Source organism: Bombyx mandarina, chromosome 16 (assembly GCF_030267445.1).
Source record: "Bombyx mandarina strain Sakado chromosome 16, ASM3026744v2".
Classification (NCBI taxonomy): Eukaryota; Metazoa; Arthropoda; class Insecta; order Lepidoptera; family Bombycidae; genus Bombyx; species Bombyx mandarina.
In genome coordinates, this window is record NC_143222.1 from 3,160,955 (window position 1) to 3,184,737 (window position 23,783).

Below are 23,783 nucleotides of genomic sequence, written 5' to 3' on the forward strand. Positions count from 1 at the left end.
CGAGTAAATTAACCCACAAACAGCCCACTAATTTTCTCGCTGGATCTTCTCAGTGGGTCGCGTTTCCGATCCGGTGGTAGATTCTGCAAATCACTGCTCTGGCTAGGGCCAGCGCTAGCAACACCACCGGTTTGAGCCCCGAGAGCTCACCTACACGCTAAGGTAACGCTCCCGAGGATATCAGCATTGGTATTTAAAAAATTATTAAGTTGTATAATTCGATATGACAACACGCAGCGTCTTACCCTTTACGACTAGATGTTACGCATAAAATAGAACAAAAAAAAAATAACTATCTGCAATCAAGGTTAGACCGCATGCGGGAGGTATGCAAAACGCATTGCAATCTGTAACAGCGATGAGCTCTTAAAGAGACGACGCGAAGGATTAGTCGCGTGTTCAAATTAATATAACGATGACAGTACTGGTTCGTTTATATTTAGCGACGTTTTTGTGTTTGTGGACAATTGTCGTAATCCAAGGGACTGATGTTGATAAATGTAAGTTTTTTTTCATAATTTTCTCGTCTTTTAATCGTCATTTTTTTAATGGCGCTGTACTAATGACTGCACGATACAAGCACACTGACTATTTCCTTTAATAATAAATAAATAAAAAGGAAATTAATACAGTTATTTTAATAAAAATATAGAATATAAAATTATTAAATAAAGACAAAACGAATTGGTGGGGTTTTTTCGTGATTGTATTTCGTTTGACGTTAGTACTTCAAAGGAGATTTTCAGTGTAGTATTTACCTAGAATGAGTGACAAGTTATAGGGCAAACTAAACTAGCATAAGTTATAATAGTATTGAGAGTATTCATTAAGAGTATTATTATTATTAGTTATAAGAGTATTAAGCGGTAGGCAGCGGCTTGGCTCTGCTCCTGGCATTGCTGAAGTCCATGGGCGACGGTAACCACTTACCATCAGGTGGGCCGTACGCTCGTTTGCCTACAAAGGCAATAAAAAAATAATAATAATAATAATAGTATTTTTTTTCTTTCATCCGCAATTTTACGTTATTTATACTAATATATAAATCTACAGTACTTTTTACGGATGTTCCGTTATAACTACTGAACCCTGCATCAGATTGACTTGAAACTTGGTATCCATGTAGAAAATACATGTACTTAATGGATAGGCTAATATTTATATGAGTGTTGGACTCCCTACACCAGTTGCGGGGGCGTTAATAATGAGAATCTTTGGGAAGGTGAGAAATAATAGTGTTAATTTGAAATGCCCAGCGAAGCGGACAGGTACAGTTAGTCTTATAATGTTTTTGTATAATTTATAAGGTATTCCAACAGACGAGTTATCGGAGTTTATAAACGCCGCAATGTACACAATATCTCACGAGATAGAAGTTTCATTTGCATTCCATGATGGCTGCCACTTTTGAAGGCAAACGCTTCGTGGCAGAAGAAGTGTGCCAGCACCCTAAACCACCTGGCGTTAAGTGGGTGGCGAAGCTCATAGACCTCAAAACGTGCCACCATCTTTTTATTTCTTTATCAATCTTTTTTTTCAATTTAATAGAAAATTATAATCTACTTTTTAGTTCAGCTAACTACAAAAGCGTGTTTTTATAATGATCTTTCAAACTATTATTAATTTTTGTTTTTGAAGTTATACTTCTTTAGGGGCGTTATGAAAAATCGATGAGAGTGAAATTTTACGATGCGCGCGCACCGTGACACAAAATTAACAGAAAGAAGTTGCCCACTAAATCGCTCATTACAATACGACCGACGTAACTTGGCGAGTCTGAATATAGCCGCAGGAGAACTTTCGCGCATGTACACTCGTAAAAAAAAGTGTTATTAACATTCATTTTTTAGTAATATAAATGACAAAATTATTATTTAATATAATTCATACTAAATATTATTAAATTATTAGCGTTAAATATTTCTTATTAATTATTTAATATTTAAAATAAAAAAGAAATAAATTTAATAAAAATAAAGTATAACTTCTTACGCGCGTACATAAGTACACGCACCCTTTTTTTTTTAATATATCATACGAAGCTAATTCAAACGGAATTTGAACACAGGCAATGTCGCATCGCTCGATACGACCACACGAAGCATCTTATCTTTTAGGCCACGACGATTTCAAATTTGTATTATTCTAAACAAGAAACTATTAAGGCGTGCTTATGCTATAATTTTTGTTCGCAGGCTCGAAGGGAAAAGGACCACTGCCCGCATCAGTGGAATTAGTTGGATGCGAGAAACCAAGATGCAAGCTCCGTCGGGGTCAAATCGCTACTTTGAACCTAAAGTTCAACGCCCGTTGGTGTTAATTCGCTTAATTATGACCTCATTGTCGAGTAACAGCTGCTCATTTTTTCCACATCTTTCATTTTCATCCGTAACACAAAAATAATTAATTTTTTTTAAATACGTTTTTATTCACTGGTGGTAGAACCTCTTGTGAGTCCGCACGGGTAGGTACTACCACCCTGCCTATTTCTGCCGTGAAGCAGTAATGCGTTTCGGTTTGAAGGGCAGGGCAGCCGTTGTAACTGTACTGAGACCTTAGAACTTATCTCAAGTTGGGTGGCGCATTTACTTTGTAGATGTCTATGGGCTCCAGTAACCACTTAACACCAGGTGGGCTGTGAGCTCGTCCACCAATCTAAGTAATAAAAAAAAATATTTCACCTGTATCATCCATCTAATCTTTAAGTAATTTTGATCAACTTCGAGACGCCAGATTGACCTGAAAAATTGTACACGCATCAAGGATCGATGTCACTATAAACTACTAATTGCTGGTGGTTACTAACTATAGTTTGTTATTAAGTTTATTGAATGAAAAGTAAACAAAAATGATGTCTGGTAGAAAGAAACGAAAAGATAGATACAGAGGGTCGCCAGTATCATGAAAAATGGACTGAAGAATTCTTTTTTATCTTGCATAATGGTAGGCCTATTTGTTTGCTGTGTAATGAACTCATTTCAGTGAGGAAAGATTCCATATAAAAAGGCATTAGTACTCAACTAATAATGCTACGCTGCACTCACTAACAGGACAATTAATTATTAAGGGCAGACAAAATCCAGAAGCTTACCGCAAATTTGGAAAAACAGCAACAAATGTTTCATAAACAAAGAAGACAACTTGATAATGTGGTGAAAGCTATATTAGTTTTATAGTTTTTTTTTTGTCAGGGGGGAATCAATAGTCTTCCGCCCTCCACTGGGGATGGAGGGCGGAGCATGTCGGAATTGAACCGACTAAAACCTCCTGTCGCTCAACAACCAGCATCCAAACCTTGCATGAGACAGAACTCATGGAAAGGCAAAGGGGGGAAAGTGGAGCGTCTAGTGCGGAGCACATCTCTCCCATCACCCTCGTCTTCCATTTCGACGGGAACCGTTCCGACGACGAGGCACGCTTCAAAAAGCCCCCCGAGCCGGTCCTCTAGGACCTCGAAGGCCAAGTCGCAGACCAGGCCGTGAACGCCGTCCGGGCCGGGGACCGAGTCTTTTACTCTCATTTTAAACACGGCCGCATGAATATCCACCCTCTTGATGGGAGGAGGGGGCACCTCGGCAGCGGGAGCATTCGGGCGACGCAGAGCATTCTAATAATAAGCGAACCTCGTTGGCCGTCTGCCGGACCCTCAGGCCATCCTCCACGCCAAGGGCGTCTGTATTCACACCACCGCACGTCCAGGCCATCACCTCGTGATCACCTTCTGTTTGGCGGCCGGCAGCAGCTATACTACCACTGCAGCCGACCGCGGGGCGCGCGGTTTTCTCCTAGCAGTTTTGCCCCTCGGCTCCACTCGACCCTCTTGACGTGAAGCGGCGGCCGCAAAGTTGGGCTTGGGACGCGGCGCAGCAGGCGTCGCCACCTTCAGGCCCGCGCCGCACTACCACGGTCCAGGCCTCGTCCATGTTGTTCGGGACCGGAGGCAGCAGGCGGGGCTGGGGAGTCAGAGCCACTGACTTACGTATTATTGTCACGTAGATCTTAGTATATGTTTAATCTTAATTATCACGTTTTGTATACAATGATTAGACAGTAAGTAACTTAGGCACATACTGACTAATTAAGAATATTGTTATAGCTGTAGCAAAGTACGACTGCGTGCTGTCAATGTAGGCGTGAGAGCACGTACGGTTAGCAAACAAAAAACTTAAGAAAAAAAAAACTTTTAAGATTTGACATGATGACCGTACTTCGTGAACAATATGTGGAACTTGAGCAACGTGGAAACAATAAGTACAAATCGACTGATGGCTCATTCGCTACTAATCATATATAACACATAAACTAATTATAGATAAGCAAATCAAACAATCAACAAAAATGTTTACGGGCATCGGCCACTAGATGGCTTCGCTTCGATTAGTTTCTCACGGCTCCTGTCGATGGCAGTAACATATTACCTGTCCTATATTTTATTTTTAATGAAGGATTTTGTAAACTTTCAGAAACCATTAACTGATAAAATTTAATAAATTTGTCTTTATCAAATAAAGACTTGTATGGTTTTTTTTTTTCTATGTTTAGTTACACAATAATTAAATGTCTTAACTTTAACAACGTATAAGTTTAGGAGCATCCGTTACAAGATGTCGCTAGTTTCCATACAAAAAAGTATTTGTCTTAAAGTGTCGCAGTTTCAGGGACCTGTTACTGACATATTAGGTGCTTATCTATGCTACTGACCTCTCCCTCGGGTGCACACACTAATGAAAATGTGTATTTACAATTACAACTACAAATAAAAGACGCACGCTCGTACTTTGCAACAACTATACCAGTGCACTTAGTGCGAGCTTTTTATCGTTATCGATAGCGTAAAACTTAACTCAAAGGACAATGCCCAAAAGTGAGCCAACTTTATGTCAAAACTATTTGTACTTGAAAAACTATGCCTTATTTTTTCACGTTGTTTAGTTTATGTATCAACATTTCTTTCAACCTGGCATTGTTTTCCAAAAAAATAAATTACTTATTTGATAACATCCCAAAACTATCCATGCCATAGTTTTTAAATTCACCAATAGGCAAAGGGCTTAGCCCATACAGCCTTATAGCAAACCTATATGCTGTCAAACGAAAGAGTTGTTTGTGACTTGAACAACAAATAAAAAAAAAATAGCTAATGCTTATAATTCACAGGCTTCTTAGTTTATTTTTGTTATTCAATATGTATATATTGTAATAATAATAATTACTTAAAACCATGAATTATTTAATATTTTTAGATATTAATGATTCCATTAGTAAAAATATCAATGGCCTACCATTACTCTATTCTTATTATATATGATCAGAGAGTTTTGGCAGCAACCCGAGTGAAGCGTCACTTGAATTTTTATTATAATGTTTTTTTAATAGTTTATTGTGTTATTTGTATTATTTGTATTTGTAATATTGTGTATAAAAGGTCTGCGTAAACTCATGCTCAGTCAATGTGGTATTCGTCGAGTTGACGTCAAAACTCCCAAAAAGCAATAAAAAGAGATCACCGGCTTTTTATTGACATAAAAAATATATAACTTCGACAGACTAGGCTGTATAGGCTACGCTCTTTGCCTGCTTATTGGTGAATTTAAAAACAACAACAACAATATCGTTGCCGGCTTCCGGATTTTCATTTCATTTTATTATTATTACGAGGATATAATAATAATAAAATGTACGTAAGGGCTTATTTCTAGCAACATTAACCATAATTAACTTATTTAATACTGTAAATAATTATGAGAGCGATTATTGATTTCGAAGAAAACAATTAACAACTTAATTTTAGCTGCAGAAAAAAACAGATTTCTCTTAAGCCTGGGTGAGAATATAAAAATCGTTTTCTTAATATGAAACGATATTTCTTTGTCTATCAAATTAAGTTAAAACCATCATAACAGGACAACTTTTTTTAGGGGCCCAAACGCCCATAGAAATGGGCATTGTCCTTTGTATGCAGTCGGAACAGCGCCCCTAGCGGCAAACGTAGGCAAACGTTCCAACTCCATACAAACTTAAATTAACTTTTACGCTATCGAGAACGTTAAAAGACTCACACACTCAGCACAGTGTTATTTAATTTTTCGCCAAAAAATAAAAAGATTCTCTTTTCCAGGTCACGTCATCCGTTCCAACTCCATACAAATGTAAATTAACTTTTACGCTATCGAGAAAGTTAAAAAATCTCACACTAAGCACAGTTATTTAATTTTCACAAAAAAATAAAAAGATTCTCTTTTCCAGCTCACGCCATCCGACACATGCACACGAAGGCCTCAGCCAAAGCGTACTTGGCCCTGTTCTTCCCAGTGACTTACAAACTAGAACTCGGGGACATGGGGAAGACTTGCCAATTCCTCACTAACACAAAATGTCCTATACCGTCGGGTCAAGAAGTGCACTTTTCACTCGAGATCCTAATAGAAGATGACTTTCCTAAGGTGAGCGCTCGAAATTTCATAATCTATCTATCTATTTATATATATAAAAATGAATTACTGTTCGTTAGTCTCGCTAAAAATCGAGAACGGCTGGACCGATTTGGCTAATTTTGATCTTGAATTATTTGTGGAAGTCCAGAGAAGGTTTAAAAGGTAAATAAATATGAAAATGCTCGGAATTAAATAAAAAATACAATTTTGTTTTTCCTTTGATGTGTCTCCCGTCGGACGGATTCCCCGGTCACCGTCCTCGTCGAACCCGTCGCTTGCGCCGAAGGGCTCGACAAGCGAATTAACCTATAGACACAGCCCACTGTGTTTCTCGCCGGATCTTCTCAGTGGGTCGCGTTTCCGATTCTGCGAAGCACTGCTCTTGCTAGGGTCAGTGTTAGCAACTCTCCGGCTTGAGCCCCGTGAGCTCACCTACAAACGTTAGGGCGAAGCTGAAATAGCCTCTCAGGTGCTGATAGGTAGGGAAAAAAAACGGATTCCTTTTGTTTATTTTAAGTTTATTTTAGGTCTTTTATTTATCGATTGAGGCACTATGAAGTCATATGGGTCAGTAGGTCATAATTTATGAAACACATGCCTCCCCGCGGAGACCTTGATAGTCTTAATCTCATCACTGGGTGAATACAATGATCGTCTAACCCATTAGGCCACGGGCGATCTCCGACCTCATGTAATTAGGTGGCCATAGTATTTATTCTATGGTGTAAATGCCTTCGTAAATGTAAATGTTTTTTTTATTGCTTAAATGGGTGGACGTGCTCACAGCCCACCTGGTGTTAAGTGGTTACTGGAGCCCATAGACATCTACAACGTAAATGCGCCACCCACCTTGAGATATAGGTTCTAAGGTCTCAAGTATAGCTACAACGGCTGCCCCACCCTTCAAACCTGCTTCACGGCAGAAATAAGCAGGGCGGTGGTACCTACCCGCGCGGACTCACAAGAGGTCCTACCACCAGTAAAAAGCGGTTTCAAAAACATCAATTTACATTAAGTACCAGGAAATTATGTAACACGAACGATTGGCAAACATTTTTTATTGAATAAGAGACAAATGTTCATATTGAAAAAAAAAGTCAATAATTTTACACTGAAATCGTAAATTCCATGTTCATCTTTTCAGAATCAACAATTGACAGTCGAGCTCATCATAGAAGACCAGGACAACAGACCTCTTATTTGTGCTGAGCTACCAATTGTAATTGTATAGCTTAGAAATTCTATTGCATTAATAAATCAATAAGAAAACGAGGATGTTTTAATCGAATGTTTAGTGCAAATATGAGTTTTTTAATCAGACTTCGTTGCGCGCCTGAGGGTAAATTTTTTACGGATGAAACGTAATAATAATAATAATATAAGAGACACAAAAATGTGGGACGTTTTTGTCCAAGAAGAGGAACAGAGCGATCGAGACCGATTTGCCCACTGGGTTTCCCGCCGGATCTTCTCAGTGGGTCGCGTTTCCTATCCAGTGGTAGATTCTGCGAAGCACTGCTCTTGCTAGGGCCAGTGTTAGCAACACTTCCGGCTTGAGCCCCGAGAGCTTACCTACATGGTGGGATTAATGTCAATGCGTCATTTCCGGAACCACTGTCCCATAGTGGTTGCTGCGGTCTGGAGTCGCCGAAGTAATAACGACTTCTTCTTACACGAGTAGTAGATAGCCGTGTCGAGATTCGAATTCATAGCATTCATATCACAGCAAAATTTTCTAAAATAGCTAATTAATAATATCCTTCTTTTTCTTCACTAGTGAAGAACTTCCCCTAGTGGGATAAGCCCACTAGGTGGGGTCGGCACAGCTAATTTTTCTCTTTCATTCTCTTCTATCAGCCGTCAGCTCAACACTCACTCCTCTCTCTCTCTCTCTTATCGTCATTCACACACTCCATCTATGTCTTCTTCGATCGACCTCTTCCCCCTCTACTTTGCACTGCCAATTCCATACATCTCCTAGTCACATGCATCAAATAATATTAACTCATAAATAATATTATAATAGCTAAAGAGTGCAATTAATTTAAAGAAGTAAACAGTAACTCATACTTTTTTGAAAAAGAAGTTCATTAACTAATTGCAATGCTGAGCTTTGGTTTGAAATTGTTTTTTTATTAATAGAAGAAATACAAAAATTGTTTATGTGGGCATTTATTTATATTGTAAAAATTAAACAAAGCATTTCGGACGTAATATCAAACGAACATGCCAGCATGCTCAACTAGCGCCATCTAGTTTCGTTGCGTTATAAACATGTTCACTTAAGTGGTGTGTTTTGGTCGGGCTTGTTAGGGGCGGAGCGATCGTGATTGGAACTCGGAGGCACAAAACAGGTACATCCCGTTCATCCACGATCCTGAATTCGATTGTAACCGAAGTACCCTGAAAGGAAATGGTTATCAACGTCTAGAAAGTACTTTGCATTCGTTAGCTACCTGAAATTTTAATATACGAAGCAAGATAAAGTACTGTTACGCTGGTAAGAGTAACACCATCTATCGCCGAATAGTCGTATGAATATCGAAGGATACAGAATGCTCGAGAATTACAACGCCGTCTATTGACAGATAGCGGAAACTACGACTAGAGATGTGTAGAATATTCTCGATCACCTGAAGCGAAGCAGAACAAGCGAATTGAGAGTTTTAAGATGTTTGTGAAGTGTTTAAGTGTTTTAAGTGTTGAATACAGTTTTTTTTAGTTGTACTTTACTGAAATTTTATTTATCCCTAGCCCCAGCGTCTAACAGTACAATGCAATGCGATTATGAAATTGGCTTGCACTTCTTTAGAATCCAATCTCTATTGTTACCATGAGTTTTCGGGCATTACTGCCGCGAAGAAATTATTGATTTCCGGTTCGAAGGGTGGAAGTTGGAACATCTACTACATAAAACGATAAGACTTCGGACGGGTGTCTCTTTGTGGGGTGGCAGCATTCTGGTGGTGAATTCGATAAGGCCGGGTAACTATCTAATACCAGATGGATCAGGAGCTTCTTTAGGCTTTTAGAGGAAATAACAAACTCTAATGTATTGTAGTTAGACAATGGTCATCCGAAATTAAATTTTTTTTATTTATTTATTGCTTAGATGGGTGGACGAACTCACAGCCCACCTGGTGTTAAACCCATAGACATCCACAACGTAAATGCGCCACCCACCTTGAGATATAAGTTCTAAGGTCTCAAGTTTAGTTACAACGGCTGCCCCACCCTTCAAACCGAAACGCATTACTGCTTCACGGCAGAAATAGGCAGGGTGGTGGGACCCACCCGCGCGGAATCACAAGAGGTCCTACCACCAGTAAAAATAAAATAGTTATGCAAAACCAAGTGCAGCTTCTGAGAGTTCTCGTTAGTTCGCTTAAAATTCCCGGGATAACGTTTTGAAAGTATCATCTTCACCTGAGGGAAGAACGGCTCAATGAACATTCTCAACGTGTAGGTCGCAACCTCGCCTGCCAGCAGCGGGCAGTAGGTGTTTGTGAGGAAGTTGCAGGTGATGGCGTGATCGCCAAGATCGTACGGGACCGGCACGTTGTGGATACCGATGTTTATGTAAGCCGTGGCTAACGTTTTCATATTGCGAATAACGCGAACTGTCAGAGAAAAGAATGTAAATGTGTATTTCCAGTTTGATTGACGATGACTTAGTATGAGTAGAGTTTCCCGTCCACGCGTAGCTGAAATAGCTCCTAAGCTATCAGCGAATAGTTGGGAGAAAAAAACAGTTTCTTGATTACAGTTTGGCAGACCAGACGAGTTTACAACCCGCCGTAGATGCGACGGGTATCATTCACCGTAAAAAAAAAAACATGACGTGTATTTCATACAATTTTGTCAAACCAATTCGCGCATTTAGGGGAAATTTTGATTTTTTAACTCTTAATCTATACTAATATATAGATATCGGCGGGAGAAACAATCAGCACGTTCGACCCTTCGTGACTAATGGCGTCACCCTTGCGACTTCGATACTGTTCAAACCCGTGCTTACAGTTCATACTCGCTAACGGGTGCTCTATAATAGCTTGCATATGTATACATGCATCAGCCCGCTGAGTTTCTCGCCGGATCTTCTCAACGGGTAACCGCTCGGGTAGATACCACCACCGTGCCTATTTCTGCCGTGAAGCAGTAATACGTTTCGGTTTGGAGGGCGAAGCAGCGGTTGTACTATAAAACTGAGACTTAGAACTCATGTCTCAAGGTGGGTGATGACATTTAATACGTTGCTGATGTCTATGGGCTCTGGTAATGACTTAAGCAACCACCCTTATCAGCAACAAAAAAAACAATTTTATGGGATTTGTCATCCGATTACAAATGTCAAATGCGAGCAGTGTAAAAATATACAATGTGATTTAACCCTTAAATTATAATCTAAAACTATTTGAAGTCATTAAGTAATTAGTAATTGATATCAGAACGTGATTTCATAGATAAACAATCAACTGCATCACAAAAGGATATTTTAAATAATTCACAGGATAATATATGTTGGCTTGAGGGTAGATATTATCTTGTTGAACACCAAGTAAAACGATGTCACTTTTTGATTCCTGATTTAATCAACAATATGTTATCTTAACAATTCACTTTAACACTTGTCCAACTTTAACCAGTACGTACAACAGTCACTGAATCACACAACGTAACAACGATATAGTAAGTGCACCAGGCAAACGCAGTCCAACGAATGTTCATTTCATTTTTTTTTTTTTTTTTTTTTTTTCCTACCTAAGCTGAGAGCCTTGAGAGGCTATGTCAGCGTAACCCTAACTTTAGTAGGTGAGCTCACGGGGCTCAAACCTGACGATGTTGCTAACACGAACCCTAGCAAGAGTCGTGCTTCGCAGAATCTACCACCGGATCGGAAACGCGACCCACTGAGAAGATCCGGCGAGAAACTCAGTGGGCTGTGTCTGAGAGTTAATTTACTCGTCGAGCCCTTCGTCGCAAGCGACGGGTTCGACGAGAACGGTGACCGGTGCTTGAAGTACCTAAAAGCACCGTTAGTGGATCGGGAGGATCCGAGATGACGTGTTTTGGGCGACGTCGACTGCTTTCCATTCTGTCCGCAGGATCGGGAATGTAGTTACCGGCGGCCACGATGAGAGGGTTCTCGTGTCGTGCCGCTTTATCGAAGTGGCGCATGGACGCCGACTGAAGATACTTACTGATGGACTCTAAGTCCAGGTCGTCATGGAGGTCGACGTTCCTGACGAACCACGGGGCTCCGACGGCTATCCTGCAAAAACGGGATTGAATGATTTGAAAGGATTTTAAGTGTATGCGGGCCGCGTGAGCGAACACTACACTTGCATAGGTCATGACGGGGCGTATGCAAGTTTTGTAGAGTGTCACCTTATTTCTAAGGGACATTTTACTTCGCCTACATATCATCGGGTAGAGACGTCCTAGGATGAAGGCGGCACGGTCGCGTACCGTCTTGATGTGGGGGCGTTCATTTCAAGGCACGTTCCGCCTTTTTATACTAGCCGGCGCAGCTGGCTTATGAGTCACTTCTGTTGCAGCTGTTGTTTACGAGTGGAACGACACGGCCGGCGCAGCTGGCTTATGAGTCACTTCTGTTGCAGCTGTTGTTTACGAGTGGAACGACACGGCCGGCGCACCTGGCTTGTGTGAGTCACTCCTATTGCACGTGCTATATAACATAAATATCGTTAACGCCGTCATATATATATATATATATAAATCCCGTAACTCTTTTGGCAACCTTTCATTTTCCAACCTTCTGACAACCACCACTTCTAATAGACTTAGAGCAAAATGAATCATGTATATTAACGTATTAACGAATATGAAACTGACTGTGCAACTCGAAATTCACCTTGTTGCAATATCCTAGAAAATAGTAATATACTAATATCAATATTCTTCGCAGTACTTTTGACCACCAAACTACATTGGTGTACTTACTCCATCCGCGTATATTTAAATATATTACTAATCAATTCACTACAGATAAGTCTACCGTTTTTTTGGAAATAAATTGGAACTCTGTATATTGTTCCGTATACTTAATTCATTCCTACAAACGTCGGACTTCCTCCCATTAGCGTGTACTTCTGACATGTTCACTTACTGACAAAATATACTACCATTCACAGATCTTATAATTGTCGAAACCCATGTGCAGTCAATTATGAAAATAATATACTTAAGGCCATAATTGTTCAGTAGGAGAAACAGATAAACTACTTTGAAAAAATCTACATTAAGGTTTACTCTAAAATATTGTAAGTGGTAACTTTGCAGACATCTTAAATTTGTTCTATTAAGTTCCTTTTTTTTTATTGCCCTTGTAGGCAGACGAGCATACGTCCCATCTGATGGTGAGTGGTTACCGTCGCCCATGGACTTCAGCAATGCCAGGGGCAGAGCCAGGCCGCTGGCTACCGTTGAGTACTCTCCACAAGCCTCGTTTGAAGAAGGACATGTCATAGCGCTCGGGAAACACCGTGAAGGGGAGCACATTCCAAAGCCGGATGGTACGTGGCAAAAAAAAGATCTCTGAAAACGCACTGTGGATAAACGCAGTGGCTCCAAGTAGTTATGGATGTACTCTACTCCGGTGGCAGGCGGTGCGATAGTAAAAACGAGATGACGGAATCATCTCAAAAAATTCCTCAGAGCACTCCCCATGGAACATACGGTACAAAATTTTGAGAGAAGCGAAGCCCCTCCGCAGATCCGGAGGTTCCAAACGATCCGTGAGAACGGGATTATCGACAATCCGAACGGCCCTCTTCTGTATGGAGTCAATTGGAAGAAGCTGGTATTTGGGAGCCCCAGCCCAGAGGTGGGAACAGTACTCCACGCGAGGCCGGACTTGTGCTTTATAAAGCAAAAGTATTTGTCCAGGCGTGAAGTATCGCTTCGCTCTGTTGAGGACTCCCAGCATTTTGGACGCCATCTTGGCTTTGCCCTCCAAATGACTCCGAAGCTGGACATCGCACGAAATGTCGACTCCAAGTATTCCGATACTCGTGAAAGGTTTCAGGGATACTTCATGGAATTGTGACACCACGACAAAGGGGTCCTTCTTCGCAGTGAACGCGCAAACTTGTCTTTAACGGGTTGAATTGAACTAAGTTCGATTCACTCCACTCGGAGATTCGCCCCGGAGAGCTCTCCACTTCAGACACAAGCTTAGATCGTCTCTCTTGCACAACGCTCTGTGAAAGACTAATGGCCGATATATCGCGCATCCCCCGTGCCGTCATCTGCATAGCAATGCATGCCATCAATAGATGTCATTGATATACAGGATGAAAAGCGTGGGGAAGGGCACCGAACCTTGTGGAACACCAGCGTTAATGGTCATGGTATCGGAGCAGCCACCGTCTAGAACGACCGTGATGCTCCGCCCATCCAAAAAGCTAGCGATCCACTTTTAGAGTCCCTTGGGGATACCGTAAGATGGTAGCTTCGACAGAAGTGCCCTATGCCAGACCCTGTCGAAGGCCTTCGTGATAAGAAGCTCACAGAAAGAGCTTCGCCCTTGATCTCCAAGACTTTAGCCCACCTGTAAGTAAGGTATACAAGAAGGTCGCCGGCTGAGCGACCGTGACGGAAACCGTATTGTCGGTCATTTCAGGACTTGTGTATAAGCCTTAGCTCGATGGGTCCGACTGGTCACTCTTCTTGGGGATAGGATGGACGTGGGTGGTTTTCCATGAAGACGGGACCCTGTTAGTTAGTACTATACGAGAGACGATACAAATGCGTTAGCGTAGGTGTCAACTCAGGGGCGTAGGTTTTCAAAACCATTGCAGGGATGCAATCTGGCCCTCTCGACTTATGGACGTCCAGAGCCTGCAGCTCCCGCCTGACTGCACACTGTCTAAAGCAGATCTCAGGTAGAGAGCTATCACACCAGGGGATGTTGGGTGGTGTGGCGCCCCGGTCATCCATAGTGGAGTTCGTCGTCGTCGAATGTAGTCGTCGTGGCCTAATGGATAAGACGTCTGGTGCATACGTGTTGAGGCGATGCACCGATGTTCGAATCTCAGGCGGGTACCAATTTCTCTAATGAAATACGTACTCAACAATTGTTCACGATTGACTTCCACGGTGAAGGAATAACATCGTGTAATAAAAATCAAACCCGCAAAATTATAATTTGCGTAATTACTGGTGGTAGGACCTCTCGTGAGTCCGCACGGGTAGGTACCACCACCCTGCCTATTTCTGCCGTGAAGCAGTAATGCGTTTCGGTTTGAAGGATGGGGCAGCCGTTGTAACTATACTTGAGACCTTACAACTTATATCAAGGTGGGTGGCACATTTACGTTGTAGATGTCTATGGGCTCCAGTAACAACATCAGGTGGGCTGTGAGCTCGTCCACTCATCTAAGCAATAAATAAATAAATAAATAAAAAAAAAAAATTCGAGGCGAAGAATTTGACCAGAACGTCAGCCTTCTCTTTTGCACTATGGGCCAGACTGTCATCGACTTTACGTAGTGGTGGGAGACAAGACCTGCAGAAGTCGCCTTCTGCAGCCTTAGCCAGCGATCAGAAAGCACGGCTCCCAGAGGGATAGCCTTTCAGTCGCTTACCAATTCTGGCAACGTTCTCCGAATTCGCCTTGGCAATAGTCCTCATATAGGACCTAGAGGTGGCGTTAAATTTCCGCCTCTCCTCCGAAATGTCGGGGTCCTGGCATCTCCTAGCATCATTCCATGCCGCGTATGCGGACCGCTTGAGGTGTGCAGCATCCCTGCTAGGTTTATTTACCAGGGTTTGCTGCGACCCCCAACAGGCACCTCAGAAGAAGGAATGAATAATTCCATCCCCTGAAGCACCACGTTTTCAAGCCGGTCTGCACAGACGTCAGGATCATCGGAGGAAAAGCAGAAGCGCCCCCCTGGGTAGGATGCGTAAAATTCACGCATTCCGTCCCAATCTGCTAACCTGTACCGCCAAACTCTTCGAAACCCGGTCATCATTCGACGACTAGGGCGAGAGAGTGGTATCGCAGTACGGATATGGCAGTGATCAGACGATCCAAGTGGAGCGTCGACCACCACACTGTATCCAGCTGGGTGAGATGTCAGCAGAAGGTCCAACAAAGAAGGCTCGTGCCTCTCAACGTCTGGGACACGGGTGGGCTGTGTCACCAGCTGAGTGAGGCCGTAGAACAAAGCGAAATCGTAGGCTGCCCGACTCGGGAGGTCAGTGGTTCTGGACCCCAACCACTCTTGGTGATGAGCGTTAAAGTCACCAAGGACCACCACCTCCGCAGATGGGCACTGCTCAAGCAGCAAGACGTAACCTTTTTTTATTTTATTTTTGTGTGTTTGTGGTATTTAATACGCTTTTATTAGCTTCAGACGTATGTATGTTTGGAACGGAATCTTTGAACATGATTTTCAAAACGCCGGATTAACTCAAAATTTGGTATACTTATTAAGGACCGATGACAATTCAATATTAAAACAAAATTGAAAACATTGAAATTCAACTAAAAAATAATAGTTTAAAAAAACTAACAAAATACGCTTTTATAGAAATCCAACTAAAAAATAGAAAATAAATTTTAATAAATTTGAAAAATAGTGTAAGAAAAAATGATTTTATTGTAAAAAAAAGCGTGCAGTGTTTCATATGCGGGAGGAAATGTTCCACTTTTCTCCCTCGGTGCACAATGTACTAATTTGTGAATGTACTTGAATTAAAATTAGAATTCAATGTGAAATTCGCTCTTTTTTCAAGATTATTTTCGTCACAAATTTCTGTTGCCACCTGTACCTGCAGATTTAGTTATGTTTAAGACCTTGAGTTTAAATAATTTATTTGTTACACTGCCATATTAGAAAATCATATCCAAATACCTATTTTATTAATATTTATTATTAATATTATATTAATATATTAATTATTTATTATAATTTAGTATAATCATCAAGTCTTGGTTCAGAAGTGTTGAAAAATCTGAAATTAATGTTTCGAACATTAATGAGAAAACGAAAGAGACTTGTTATGACTATTCGATTCTTGATTTTCGCTATAGTTATTTAAATATGATTTTTGTTATCTTAAGAATCAAAATCCGAAATAAGGTGTCACCTTACACACACCTAGTAATCTGCAAAGTTTCAGTGTCACAGGAATTTGAGGGTGATTTATTTTTTCTACACAAGAAATCTTAGCGCATAAACAGCGACTAGAATATTATAATGCCGGCTGTTATAATATTATCCGTTTCTTGTTTGCTTTTTATCCATTTTGATTATAAACAAAAGAGAATTAACCACTAATCAATCTGTAGAAGTAAACCTAGATGAACCTAGCTTGATAATTACAGTCACATTCATCAGGTCTATAATGATCATATATGGTATAATTGCAAATATGACACAAAAAAATCTTTTTTAGTAAAAAAAATATCAATATCAATGTACCGACCGTAATACCGAAATAATTACTAGTACTACTATTAATAAGTGGGTTACACCCACGACACGCACGTTATAATAAGTACATAGTTTTGTATAATTTGAATCCGAAGTGAATAGTCGGCAACGTCACGTTGTTCACAAGCGAAATTTCGAGCTGGCTGGCGACGCCAAATCATCGGTATGGTAAAAGCCAATATACAGCGCTACGTATACACACCCTCTGGCGGCACCGCTCGACACTGCGATATGCTTTTCCAAACGTTTCTGAGGCAATTTGGTGACCATCTCAAAAATTGATATAGTAACCATAACTCCATCTACAGTTGATTGGTGTAAAAAATATTGAGAAACAAAGTGGCGACCGCATATTGGTCGCCAAATGTCGGTGGTCGCCATTTTAAATGTACTTTTGTGTTCATTGGATGCCAAAAGTGTTGCAGGATATATATATTATGTTTGAAAGATTACTGGTGGACCGGAGGCCTTTCCAGTTTTACCAGGGCAGGTGGGCGAGCAAGGGCTCAGCCAGGAGGGGTGAGATTTGCTAACAGCTGCCCGAGCGCCTCCAAAGGAGATCTAACAACTCAAGGATAGCTGCTTCGCGAATGAATCTACTACCAGGTCGGAATCGCGATCCGGCGAGAAACTCAGTGGGCTGATGTTTAGGTTAGGTTGTACGACGAACTCTTTGCCGAGTTCGACGAGTACGGTTACCGGGGTCCCTACTCCTAGTGTTAAAGGTGTGTAATGCAAGGGTTATTGGATCTGATGGATCCGTAAGGACGTATCTAGAGCGTCGACGGTGACTGGCTCCTGCGTGATCAGGATTCGGGGAGTAGTCAGCAGCGGCAATGATGAGGCGATTATCATGACGCATAGCCTTATCGAAGTACCGTTCCGACGCTGACTTCATGTGTTTCCGGATTGACTCGAGGCCCAGGTCGTCGTGTAGGTCAACGCTCCTCACGAACCACGGAGCCCCGACGGCTAACCTGCAAAAGCGGGATTGTAGGGATTGGAGGGTGTCTATGTGTGTGCGGGCCGCGTGAGCGAACACCACACTCGCGTAAGTCATGACGGGAAGATAATATCACACTGAAAAGCAGAGGATGTAATTCAAGTTGCAAATGTCGAGGTTCAAGTAAAAATAAACTTGAAGTCGTCGTGGCCTAACGGATAAGACGTCCGGTGCATTCGTGTTGAGCGATGTACCGGTGTTCGAATCTCAGGTGGGTACCAATTTTTATAATGAAATAAGTACTCGACAAATGTTCACGATTGATTTCCAGGGTGAAGGAATAACATCGTGTAATAAAAATGAAACCCGCAAAATTATAATTTGCGTAATTACTGGTGGCTCCGGTCACCGTCCTCGACGAGCGAATAAACCCATAGACACAGCCCACTGCGTTTCTCGCCGGATCTTCTCAGTGGGTCGCGTTTCCGATCCGGTGGTAGATTCTGCGAAGCACTGCTCTTGCTAGGGTGAGTGTTAGCAACACTCCGGATTGAGCCCCGTGAGCTCACCTACACACGTTAGGGTGAAGCTGAAATAGCCTCTCAAGGCTATCAGCATAGGTAGGAAAAAAAATTGGTGGTAGGACCTCTTGTGAGTCCGCGCGGGTGGGTACCACCACCCTGCCTATTTCTGCCGTGAAGCAGTAATGCGTTTCGGTTTGAAGGGTGGGGCAGCCGTTGTAACTATACTTGAGACCTTAGAATTTATAACTCAAGGTGGGTGGCGCATTTACGTTGTGGATGTCTATGAGCTCCAGTAACCACTTAACAACAGGTGGGCTGTGAGCTCGTCCACCCATCTAAGCAATAAAAAAACAAAAAACTTGAATATATTCTCATCTAAAGCATTTGCCACTCAAACTATTTATTTCCAAAGAAAGCCAAGTAAGGAACGAAAACACTAATACTGCTGTTTGTTCATAGATAAATAGATAGATAGAAGTAAGATTATTCTTGATAGCATTTTCGTGTCAGGTAGCAACAGTACTGATCAATGTTTTTGAGAAAATTCCCAAGTACCACAACAAAATCTTAAATCTGTAATACACGGAAAGATTTCGCGTAATAAATACCCTACGGTTTTATTTAATAATCGACTTACGAACATAAAAAAAAAGATATGCCTACAATAACTATAAATCTATTCAAAACTATATCAGGGACTAGTTAATTTAAATAATGGCTGGCTTTGATTCCGATACATTCTCGATTGTTATATCACCGTTAAAATCACTAATGTAGACATTAGATAAGATAAAACGTATAACTAAGCTCGACCTAACCTGCTTAAGCTATCGTCTAAGGATTATATCGGAGCGCAGGTGTTCAATGAATCAATTACCAATTTACGTGATTGGAGGAATTATTTATCAAAAAACGATAATGATTTCTATAAAACCGTTGTTTCAATGGACACATCGATAAACGTGCCAATTAATTAAAAGTTTAAATTTAATTTTAAATCTACAATAAAAATGTCGCTTCTGTTTTTATTGTTCGGTGTTTGTGTAACGCTTGTTAGCGGACAAACCACAGGGGTTAGTCAATGTAAGTTTCCCAGATAATATCACGTTTTTTACGACACAAATTACCATACGTTGCCACAGCGACAAATCCTGACATGTTTCGAAGAAATAATAATATGAATTCTATTTTGAACGACCGATTGAGCGCCACAAGGGTACATAGACGAATTTAGCGGATCACACGACGGTCTTGAGAGATGTTTGAAAATGACCAATGAACTAAATCATAATAGAGTTCACAATCAAATGACAAAATAGTTCCTTCATGTCAATATCCTCATCTGTTACAGTGATTTGAAACGGTCTCTTTTGAGCTCTATCTCGTAGAAATTAGATGAACCACTTACCACTGGATAGTCTTCTGCGTTCACAGTGTAGTACCGACAACACTCTTTTGCTGGTGTTAGAACGTCTTTAGAGTCCGCACGGGTAGGTATCACCACCCCGCCTATTTCTGTCGTGAAGCAGTAATTCGTTTCGGTTTGAAGGATATGGCAGCCGTTGTACTCTCTAAAACTGACATTTAGAACTCATTTCTCGAGATTGGTGGTGGCATTTAATGTAATTATTTATGAGGTACCACCTATCCAAATAAGCTATACTCTACACACAAGAGCTCTGTTCTCGTGGCTGATGGATAGATTATAGAAACATAAAAGTTCCTCAACAAAATCCTTCCGATAGAACATAATGTACAGAACACAGAAACAATCTGGCTCCCCGTCGAGCAATGTGTGTATTTACTTTAAAAGATATAGATTAAAGATAATAAATATAGTAAAAGAATAAATTTAATTGTGTTTGTAAAATGTTGCTACCGACGAAGATCTACAGCAGTGATTCAACGTCAAAATCATAATTTTTTTTGGTTATCACGATAATAGCCAACTTACCTAGTAACTATACTGAGACCTTAGAACTCATATCTCAAGGTGGATGGTGGCATTTACGTTGTAGATGTCTATGAGCTCCGCTAACCAGTTAAAACCAGGTGGGCTGTGAGCTAGTCCACCCATCTAAGCAATAAAAAAAAAACTAGAAGTCCTGTATAGACTACAAGACTACAAGCCGACCCGGCAGACTTCGTTGTGCCTCAATCGATAAATAAAAGATCTAAACTTTTGTGTAAAATAAGCTTAAAACAAACAAAAGGAATCCGTCCGACGGGTGAAACATCAAAGGGAAAATAAAATTTTTAATAAAATTATTTAATTCCGAGCATTTTCATATTTATCTACCTTTTAAGCCTTCTCTGAACTGCCATAAATAATTCAAGACCAAAATTAGCCAAATCGGTCCAGCCGTTCTCGAGTTTTAGCGAGACTGACGAACAGCAATTCATTTTTATTTAAATAGATTATTACTAGCTCGATTTTAGTACTTCATTTTGATGTTTTTTCATTCCTAACTATATGTTTATTAATGTGTTTTAGGTATAAGAAACGAGGGAGACCTTCCGATAAACACGTACATCCACGGATGTTCGGAGCCGCCATGCTCTCTGCCACAGCTGCAGGACTGCGTTATTGACATCGTATTCCAAGCACGTAAGTACATCCCACAAAAGTATATATTATTATTGTACGAAAAGAAATATAAAGAGTTAAAAGTCGAAGTCTCAGAGGTCAGGATTTTTTAATGGTGAATGGTACCCGTCGCATATGGACGTCAGCAATGTGGGACCACTAAGCACCTCTGACCACCACTGAGGAATCCTGTCAACAATGATCTAATTAGTGCTTTTTTTCCTACCTATGCTGATAGCCTTGAGAAGCTATTTCAGCTTCACCTTGACGTGTAGGTGAGCTCACGGGGCTCAAACCGGGAGTGTTGCTAACACTGGCCCTAGCAAGAGCAGTGCCTCGCAGAATCTACCACCGGATCGAAAACGTGACCCTCTGAGAAGATCCCGCGAGAAACTTAGTGGGCTGTGTCTGTGGGTTAATTTACTCGTCGAGCCCTTCGTCGCAAGCGACGGGTTCGACGGGAACGATGACCGGTGCTTGAGGTACCTAAAAGCACCGTTAGTGGATCGAGAGGATCCGAAATGACGTGTTTTGGGCGACGTCGACTGCTTTCCATTATGTCCGCAGGATCGGGAATGACGCGTGAACGCGAAACTGTACTCACACTAAGCCATCGTCAATCAAAAACACGAAATACACATTAACAATATTTTTTCAATAAATTACTTTTCTCTGACAGCTCGCGTTCTTCGCAATATGAAAACATTAGCCACGGCCTACATGAACCTGGGAATCATCAATCTGCCGATCCCGTACGATCTTGGCGAACACGCCATCACCTGCAACTTCCTCACAAACACCTACTGCCCGCTGCTGGCAGGCGAGGTTGCGACCTACACGTTGAAAATGTTCATCGAGCCGTTCTTCCCTCAGGTGAAGATGATACTTTTAAAACGTTGTCCCAGAGTTTTTAATCGCGCTCATGAGAATTCTCCAAAGCTGCACTTGGTTTTGCACACGGAATAGATAAATGTTTTGCAAACTATTTTATTTTTATTCAAATTTCGTATGACCATTGTCTAGCTACAATACATTAGAGTTTGTTATTTCCTCTAAAAGCCTAAAGAAGCTCCTGATCCATCTGGTATTAGATAGTTACCCGGCCTTATCGAATTCACCACCAGAATGCTGCCACCCCACTAAAAAACACCCGTCCGAAGTCTTACCGTTTTATGTAGTAGATGTTCAAACTTCCACCCTTCGAACCGGAAATCAATAATTTCTTCGCGGCAGTAATGCCCGAAAACTCATGGTGACAATAGAGATTTTATTCTAAAGAAGTGCAAGCCAGATTATTAATTTTTTTCCTACCTAAACTGATAGCCTTGAGAGGCTATTTCAGATTAACCTAACATGCTAACAACTAGGTAAGCTCACGGGGCTCAAACCTAATCACATTGCATAGTACTTTATCTTGATTCATGTGTTAAAATTTGAGGAACCTACCTAGCTAACGATAGCAAAGAATGAATGCAATATTTTCTAGATTTTAATGTGCATTTCCTTTCAGGGTACTGCGGTTACAATCGAATTCAGGGTCGTGGATGAACGGGATGTACCCATTTTGTGCCTCCGAGTTCCAATCACGATCGCTCCGCCCCTAACAAGCCCGACCAAAACACACCACCTAAGAATTGAACATGTTTACAACGCAACGAAACTAGATGACGCTAGTGTTCAACATGCTGACATTTTCGTTTGATATTACGTCCTAAATATTTTGTATAATTTTTTGATTAAATAACAAATGCCTATAAAACCAATTTTTGTATTTCTTCTATTAATAAGAAACTTTAATAAGAACACTTTTACAGTGCACAGCTCAATTGTAATTGGTTAATGAACTTTTTTTAAAAAAAGCATGGATTAATATTTACTTCTATAAATGAATTGCACTCTTTATTTAAGCTATTATAATGTAATTTATATTTAGCAAATTTAGCTATGATATGAATGCTCTGAACTCGAATCTCATTAATATTCAATTTGACATCATTACATACGATTGCATTGCCGAACTTCACGAGCGACAGCTTTTTTTTTCTTTTTTTTTATTGCTTAGATGGGTGGACGAGCTCACAGCCCACCTGGTGTTAAGTGGTTGCCGGAGCCCATAGATATCTACAATTTAAATGCGCCACCTACCTTGAGATATAAGTTCTAAGGTCTCAAGTATAGTTACAACGGCTGCCCCACCCTTCAAACCGAAACGCATTACTGCTTCACGGCAGAAATAGGCGGGGTGGTGGTACCTACCCGCGCATACTCTCAAGAGGTCTTACCGCCAGTGAGAGAGAATTCATTTCATTACACTGCACTGAACTCTGGCTCCCCATTCGCCAGAATTTTTAATTAATTTTATCTACGTATTCGCTCATTAATAAAAACTCGGCAATTATCAAGACAATTTACCACTACCCCTAAAGATTTATATTAAAAATGTATGAGTTTCAATTTTCAAAATGATTTTTTATTGCTATAACATTATTAGCTGCTGCCATAGACACAGCCCACTGAGTACTACACGGTAGGCAGCGGCTTGGCTGGCTTTGTCCCTGGCATTGCTGAAGTTCATGAGCGACGGTAACCACTCACCATCACGTGAACTATATACTCGTCTGCCTACAAGGACAATAAAACAAAAAAAGTGTCTCGCCGGATCTTCTCAGTGGGTCGCGTTTCCGATCCGGTAGTAGACTCTGCGAAGCACGACTCTTGCTAAGGCTAGTGTTAGCAATCTCTAGAGACAGAGTCTCCTGAGATTAGGAATGCAACATCGCTACGTTTTTCCAGATGTAGCCACTTTAATGATAAAAAAAATAAAAAATT

The 23,783-nt window shown here is 40.9% G+C and overlaps 3 protein-coding genes across 3 annotated transcripts; 2 read left to right on the plus strand and 1 right to left on the minus strand.

The window, feature by feature from the left end:
* The first annotated feature begins 265 nt into the window (after positions 1-265).
* On the plus strand, positions 266-7,703 carry LOC114252916 (uncharacterized). Its single transcript, XM_028187607.2, has 4 exons — positions 266-500; positions 2,196-2,309; positions 6,247-6,443; positions 7,579-7,703. Exons 1-4 carry the CDS (start codon positions 416-418, stop codon positions 7,663-7,665), a joined length of 483 nt encoding a protein of 160 aa, XP_028043408.2. The 5' UTR covers positions 266-415; the 3' UTR covers positions 7,666-7,703.
* A 906-nt stretch (positions 7,704-8,609) lies between these two features.
* On the minus strand, positions 8,610-15,089 carry LOC114252925 (uncharacterized). Its single transcript, XM_089733935.1, has 3 exons — positions 15,044-15,089; positions 9,861-10,054; positions 8,610-8,837 (listed from the first exon to the last, which is right to left on the minus strand). The coding sequence occupies exons 1-3, from the start codon at positions 15,087-15,089 to the stop codon at positions 8,673-8,675; spliced, it is 405 nt and encodes a 134-aa protein (XP_089590061.1). The 3' UTR covers positions 8,610-8,672.
* A 4,165-nt stretch (positions 15,090-19,254) lies between these two features.
* On the plus strand, positions 19,255-22,717 carry LOC114252918 (uncharacterized). Its single transcript, XM_028187608.2, has 4 exons — positions 19,255-19,450; positions 20,862-20,975; positions 21,634-21,827; positions 22,465-22,717. The coding sequence occupies exons 1-4, from the start codon at positions 19,378-19,380 to the stop codon at positions 22,654-22,656; spliced, it is 573 nt and encodes a 190-aa protein (XP_028043409.2). The 5' UTR covers positions 19,255-19,377; the 3' UTR covers positions 22,657-22,717.
* Positions 22,718-23,783: the final 1,066 nt, after the last annotated feature.